Source organism: Ostreococcus tauri (assembly GCF_000214015.3).
Source record: "Ostreococcus tauri WGS project CAID00000000 data, contig chromosome 01, whole genome shotgun sequence".
NCBI classification, from domain to species: Eukaryota; Viridiplantae; Chlorophyta; class Mamiellophyceae; order Mamiellales; family Bathycoccaceae; genus Ostreococcus; species Ostreococcus tauri.
Genome location: NC_014426.2, coordinates 100,832 through 107,753, shown reverse-complemented (window position 1 = coordinate 107,753; position 6,922 = coordinate 100,832). Strand labels below are relative to the sequence as shown.

Genomic DNA, 6,922 nt, shown 5'->3' with positions numbered 1-6,922 from the left:
GCGCGCGCGCGCGCGCGGCGACGGCGATGGCGTCGTTGAGAGATTTTTGATCGCGACGAGGGGTGGGGGGGGTCGAGCGGGCGAGAGGGCGGGTGGATGGGCGGGTGGACCCGGGCGAGGGCGGCGAGGGCGGCGAGGGCGCGGCGGCGGCGGCGGCGGCGCGCGCGCGGAGGATGCCGGACGATGGACGGTGGGGAGAGGCGTTGATGGTGTGACGTGATCGGTGACGCGCGTCGATGTGCGCTCGAGCTCGGACTGACTTTGGATGCTCGTTCGCGCGCAGGGCGTGTTCGGAGACGCCGAGGAGGAACGCTCGGCGAAGGAGGCGCGGCGGGCGCGGGAGGACGCGCAGTTGGAGATGATGCGGCAGATGCAGATGCAGATGCAAAAAATGCAGCAACAACAACAAGGGCCGGAGGATGATGAGTTGAGCGCGCTCGAGCGGTTCTGCACGGACGTCACGGATGAGGCAAAGAGAGGGTTGCTCGATCCGCTCGTCGGTCGCGAGGAGGAGGTGCGACGATTGATTCACATTCTCTGCCGACGGACGAAGAACAACCCGGTGTTGCTCGGTCAATCTGGGGTCGGTAAGACGGCTATCGTTGAGGGTTTGGCTCAGCGCATCGTGAACGACGACGTCCCGCACGCCCTTCGCGGCGCGCGTTTGCTCGAGGTCGATTTGGGCGCCGTCGGCGCCGGATGCCAAATGCCGGGTGAGTTCGAGGAGCGTCTCACCATCATAGTTCAAGAGGTCGTCGACGCGAGCGCCAAGGGACCGGTCGTGCTTTTTATCGATGACATTCACAACCTGTGCCCGGCGCCGCCGATGAACAACAACGGCGCGGCGATTCTCAAGCCGGCGCTCGGCAGAGGTTTGCTTCGCTGCGTCGGCGCCACGTCCGCGGACAAGTTCAAGAAGACGATCGAGCAAGACGCCGCCCTCGAGCGACGTTTCCAGGTGGTCACGGTCGAAGAACCGAGCGTTGACGACACGGTGAGCATCTTGCGCGGTCTTCGCCCGAGATACGAGCAGCACCACAGCATCGCCATTTCTGAAGGCGCTCTGTTGGCCTCGGCGCAGCTCTCGGCGCGTTACGTCTCCGGTCGTCAACTGCCGGACAAGGCGATCGATTTACTCGACGAAGCCGCCGCCGCCGTTCGAATGTCGAAGACGAGCAAGCCGGATGGTCTCGACATGGCCGACCGTCGCATCGCGCAGCTTCAAAAGGAGCGCGAGCAACTCTTGCGCAAAAACGCGAGCGAGCTCACCAAGGCTGGCACCTCTAACATCGCCGCCGCGGAGCTCCAGAAGATTGCGCATTCGCTCTCCATTGAGAAGAAGGGTCGCAAGGAAATGCAAGTCAAGTTTGAAACGGAGCGTCGCGTTCAAGACGAGTATCGTCGCGCGTTCGCGAACAACTCTTTCATCAAGCGCAAGGTTGAAAATGCCAAGATGAAGATCGAGCAAGCATCTAAAGCCGAGCCAGGTTCTGTGCTCGCAGCCGAGCTCACTCGAGCCGAGGCCGAGCTCAAGAAGCTTGAACAACAAATGAGAGTGACGCAAGATGAGCTCACCAACGCGGAAGCGGGTGTGCTCGAGCTCAAGGATGGCGGCGCCATGATACGCGAGGAAGTCACGGATAACGACGTCGCCGCCGTCGTCAGCCGATGGACCGGTGTTCCGGTGGCCAAGCTCGTGTCCAGCGAGAAGGCGAAGTTACTTCAACTCGAATCTGAGCTTCATCAGCGTGTCATCGGCCAAGAAGCCGCTGTCACGTCCGTCGCGGAGGCGGTGCAACGCTCACGCGCCGATCTCGCTGATCCCAACGGGCCGGTCGCCTCCTTCATGTTCCTCGGCCCCACGGGTGTCGGTAAGACGGAGCTCGCCAAGGCGTTGGCTAACTACCTGTTCAACTCTGATACCGCGCTCGTGCGTCTCGACATGAGCGAGTACATGGAGAAGCACTCCGTCGCTCGTTTGATCGGCGCTCCGCCGGGTTACGTGGGTTATGACGAGGGTGGCATGCTCACAGACGCCGTTCGTCAAAAGCCGTACTCCGTGGTGTTGTTTGATGAGATTGAGAAGGCGCACGTCGACGTTTTCAACGTTCTCTTGCAGCTCCTCGATGAAGGTCACGTGACAGACACTCAAGGACGCAACGTGTCCTTCCGCAACTGCCTCATCATCATGACCTCTAACTTGGGATCGGACGAAATCTCCTACGCCAACAAGCGACGCAACAAGGTGAACGTCAAGGATGCGGTGATGCAACACGTCCGCTCGCACTTCCGGCCTGAATTCGTGAACCGTATCGATGAGTTCATCGTCTTTGAGCCCCTCACGCACGCGCAAATCGAGGAAATTGTCCAGCTGCAAACCAAGAAGTTGTCGCAGCGCATCGAAGGACAGCGAATGAACCTTTCGTTGGACAAGAGCGCGGTCGAACACTTGGCTCGCATGGGTTACGATCCTGCGTACGGGGCACGTCCCGTGCGTCGCGCCATTCAGCGTGAACTCATCCAGCCGCTTGCCAACGCGATGCTCCGAGGCGTGTTCAACGAGGACGACACCATTCTCGTCACCGCCGACCGCGAAGGTATCTGCTTGTCGAATGGCCCAAAAATCGTGCGTGAATTGTACGACGTGCACGCTGAGGATTCGGAGGACGAGTCCGCGGTGTCGTCCAGTGCTCCGCGCACCAACGGCTTCAACGGCGTCATACACAGTTTCAATGGTATGATGTAGGCACTCGCAGTAGATGATCCGCAAAACTGATGTTGTTAAATTCTTTCTCATTAAAAAAGTTGTCGCACACGATTCGCTTGCGCTCGAGTTCGTCGTTAGTCGATATAAATCAGTCTCGTGTCAACCGCGTAAAATGCAGTCTTAGAGACGAGACGTCACTTGTCGACTTTGGACTTCGCGCGCACACGTGGAGCGCTCACAATCTTGATGCATGAGTAATCTAGAACTACTACTCATGACGCTTACAGCTCGGCGTTGGTGTCCGGAGCCTTGATAAGGTCTTTGAGAAGCTTTTGCGCTCGCGCGAGCACCGCTTGGCGCTTCTTCCACGCTTGCGTTTTCGTGTTGAACTCCTTCGTGGCCGCCTTCATCTCCTTTTTGATTTCGGCGGTCTCGGTTTCCTTCTCTTTGAGCTCAGACTTGAGTTCAGCCTTGGACTTGCCGTCCATCTTGTTCAAGAACTCAATCTCGTTCTTCGCGCAGCCCTTCTTCGTGACTGCATCGCACAGCGGCTTGTCCAAGGTTTTCGTCACGAACTTCTTCAGTTCGTCGTAATCCCGTCCACCTTGGTAGTCCTTACCCTTCTTATCACCCGCCGTGTAATACTTAATCGTCGGGTACCCCTGTACGCCGACCTTGTTGCACGTTCCGCTGCCTTCCGCCGTGCAGTCCACGTCCGCGATGATCACGCTCGCGCTGTCCTTGTAATCCGCTCCAAGTCGATCCCAAGCTGGTTTCATCGACTTACAGTGGCCTCACCTACGTCATGATTAAAAAATCATCGTCAGTCGCTCATCACGCCACGTCTTTCGTTGTCTCTCGCGCTAGCGACGGACGATTCAGTCAGATCGCATCGAACACGATCGGCTGTCTCGCGCGCGTTTCAGCGCCCCACTCGCCCCGGAAACGCGCATACATCGAGTGAAAACACGCATCGGCACGATGCGCACGTACCAAGGCGCCAGAAACTTCACAAAGGCGTGTTTTCCGGAGTTTAAAACGGCCGAGTCGAAGTTCTTATCCGTGGCCAAGAACGCGCTCGCTTCCGCGGACGACGCGAAGAGCGCCGCGATGGCGGCGACGACGAGGGCGAACGAACGCGCCATGTCGTCTTTTGCGTGCGTCTCGCGAGTTTCGGTCGAACAATAGAGGTTCGAACGACGCTCAGAGGCGGCGCAAAGTGCCGATCAGATTGGTGATGATCGCCAGGAGAGTTGGTTAGGACGGACCGCGGACGATTCGCGCGGCGACGCTCACGGGGCATTCGATGGGTTCTCGATGCACTCGCCAGGAAAGAATACAGTTCGTGAACAAAACGAGCGCGTTCGAAGACGCAAAGCTAGGGTGTGGTGACGTCGACGGGTCGGACGCCGCCGCCGAAGCGCTCTCTGAATCGAAAGCTCAACACGTCGTGGTGTTGCGCCCTCTCTCCCGTGGCCGCGGTGAAACCGACCCAGGCGCGCCCGGCGTCTAAATCTAAAAACGCACCGAGATTGATGGGCACCGTGAGCGCGGGCTCGGCGAGGTCGTCCACGTACACCTTCATCGTCCCCAAGCCGTGGTGATAGTTTCTGAGCGAGAGCAAGTGCGCGCCCGAACGAAAACTCTTGTGCGTCGCGTCCTCGGCGATGAAATCCGGATCGTACACCACTCTAACGACGTGTCGCTCACCGTCTGAGAGATCCGGAACGCTCACGCTCGTCCCGATCGCGGCGTGATGCGACGCGAGCGTCGGCGCCGTCGCCCCGCGCGTGAGCACCGCCACGTGATTATTATACGGATCCCTCGCGTCCGCGTCGTGATGGGTGTCGAACTCCACCACCACACAATTCGTCATCCCACCGTATCCCAACTGGTTCCCACCACCCCCCAACGCCCTCGCGTCCGCGTTTTGTATCACGAACGCCATGCCGTCGCCGCCCCGCGCGCACGCTCCGCCCGCGTCCCGCGTCTTACACGTCTTCGTCTCACCCTCGCTCCGCATCGCGATCGCGAACTCGGCGACGAATCCACCGATCACGAGCTGTTTCTTCTCAGCGAACGCGCTCCCGGCGCTCCGCGCGCGCGCCGGCGCGATTCTGAGCGCGACCGCGTCGTCGGTTGGATTTCTTCGCGCCGGTGCCGCCGCGCCCTGGAGCGTCCAGTTCGCCTCGCCGTCGAACGTTCGCGCGACGACGTCCGCGCGCGCCGCGCTCGCGAGCGCGACGCCGACGCACAGGAGCGCGAGCGCGGGCGAACGTCGCATGATGACGCGTCTTCGTCACTCGTACGCCCGCGGCTCCGTCTGCGGTCATGCTCGACGACGACGACGACGACGACGACGACGACGACGACGACGACGCGCTCGCGCGTGCGCTCGCGCGGGCGCTCGACGCGGTGGACGAGCGCGCGACGCTCGAACACGTCCGGCGCTTGGACGTCGAGCGCGAGGCGTGGACGACGCGCGGTACCGACCGACGGTTGAACTCGACGACGACGCGACGACGCGCGGAGAACGCGCTGCGCGCGGAGCGAGGCGGGATAGCGTTGACGCACGACGGCGTGCGAGCGATCGCGCGGTGGTGTCGGCGGCGGGCGATGGAAGACGGACGGCCGGCGCGCGGCTGGCGAGGGATGCGCGCGGACGACGAGGCGACGGCAAAGGCGGCGCTGTGCGCGAACGGCGATCACGCGAGCGCGTGGAGCGTGCGACGGCGATACTGCGAAGGGCGTGGTCGTTTATATGTAGACGCTCGTGCTCGTGGGGGCGAGGAAAAGTGGTTTGAGGAGGTGGTGAGACCCGAGCTCGCGTTCGTGCGCTTCGTGCAGAGTCGATTTCCAAAGGCGCCGAGCGCGTGGGCGCATCGAAGGTGGTTGCTCGCGCGCACGATGCGGTTCGGCGTCGAGCTCGGTGAGGACGTGTACAATTGTGAAATCCAGGCGTGTGACGCGGCAATCGCGAGGAAGAAGTCGAATTACGCCGCGTGGTCGCACCGCGCGTGGATTATTCAAATAATGGGCGCCGACTCGTGCGCCGTGCAAACGGCGCTCCGGGCGAGTGAATCGCTCGCGCGGCGAGGCGTGAGCGATCATGGGGCGTTACATTATCGATCGCGCATCATCGAGCGGTATCTCGAACTCAGACCGTCGGACGCATCGAAAGTCTTCACTCGTGAACTTGAGTTTGTTCGCGAGCTCATCGACGCGTTCCCAGGACACGAGACGCTGTGGATGCACTATAGGTACGCGTTCGCGGAGGCGGTGAAACGAAACAAATTACTCGCATCGGATGCCGACTTTTTGGCGACCACAAAGCGATTCTGCGAAAAGAGACGCGATATCACCGAGGCGTCTCGTGTGGATCCATCGTGGGCAGAACATGCGGCGGCTTCGGAATACCGATTAGCGAACGCCCTCGACGTGTGGACGACACTCGTGGTCAAGCGCGCGCAAGGCCGAAGAGTGCACGTGAGTCGAGAGTCTCCGAACGAAGGATTCACGGTCGATAGCGATTAGAAGTAGAAACTATTGAACAATCAACAATCAACAATCAAATCAAGGTTATACCATCAAGAATGGCTGTTTACAGCGTGATTGTCGTCGCGGCGTCTATTGAGCGAATGCGGTGACGGCCTCGCGAAGGAGCTTGGGCTTATAACCAATCACTTCGTCGACTTCGCGGCCTTTCTTGTAAAACTTAAACGTCGGCATGGCTTCGATGCCGAGCTCTTTGCTGAGGGGCGCCAAATCAGCGTGCGCGGTGTCGAATTTCGCAAAGACCAGATCTGGGAACTGGTCGATGAGTTTATCAACCTCCGGAGCGATTTGTCGGCATTTACCACACCAGCTCGCCATGAAATCGACGATCACGGGATTTGGTCCATTGATGAGGGCATCGAAATCGGTGCGAGAAGCGATCGGCGTGAGCTTGGCTGCGAAGTCGCTTGACGATGCCGAGCTCGACGAGCTCGACGCCGGCGTCTTGCCTGCGTGCGCCTCAAAGTACTCCTTGGACTTTTCTGGATCACCGACCATCGTCGGATCCCCCGGGGTCCAACCCGCGGGACACACTTCGCCGTGCTCCTTTGTGTACTGAATCGCTCGCAAGAGGCGCAGCGTCTCGTCGACGCTTCGACCGACCGGCAAGCTATTTACCGTGATCTGCTGCACCACACCCTCATCATCGATGATGAACAA

The 6,922-nt window shown here is 60.3% G+C and overlaps 4 protein-coding genes across 4 annotated transcripts; 2 read left to right on the top strand and 2 right to left on the bottom strand.

Moving 5' to 3' along the window:
* Positions 1–391: 391 nt before the first annotated feature.
* Positions 392–2,746, top strand: OT_ostta01g00720 (ClpA/B, conserved site 2; the record flags this gene model as incomplete). The annotated part of the gene is made up of 1 exon (XM_003074085.2): positions 392–2,746. One exon carries the CDS (start codon positions 392–394, stop codon positions 2,744–2,746), a length of 2,355 nt encoding a protein of 784 aa, XP_003074131.2.
* A 1,339-nt stretch (positions 2,747–4,085) lies between these two features.
* Positions 4,086–4,991, bottom strand: OT_ostta01g00690 (Concanavalin A-like lectin/glucanases superfamily; the record flags this gene model as incomplete). The annotated part of the gene is made up of 1 exon (XM_003074082.1): positions 4,086–4,991. One exon carries the CDS (start codon positions 4,989–4,991, stop codon positions 4,086–4,088), a length of 906 nt encoding a protein of 301 aa, XP_003074128.1.
* A 368-nt stretch (positions 4,992–5,359) lies between these two features.
* On the top strand, positions 5,360–6,241 carry OT_ostta01g00680 (Protein prenyltransferase, alpha subunit; the record flags this gene model as incomplete). The annotated part of the gene is made up of 1 exon (XM_003074081.2): positions 5,360–6,241. One exon carries the CDS (start codon positions 5,360–5,362, stop codon positions 6,239–6,241), a length of 882 nt encoding a protein of 293 aa, XP_003074127.2.
* A 93-nt stretch (positions 6,242–6,334) lies between these two features.
* OT_ostta01g00670 (Thioredoxin-like fold) lies at positions 6,335–6,922 on the bottom strand (the record flags this gene model as incomplete). The annotated part of the gene is made up of 1 exon (XM_022985237.1): positions 6,335–6,922. A coding segment is annotated over one exon (588 nt), but the record flags the coding sequence as incomplete, so codon positions are not given.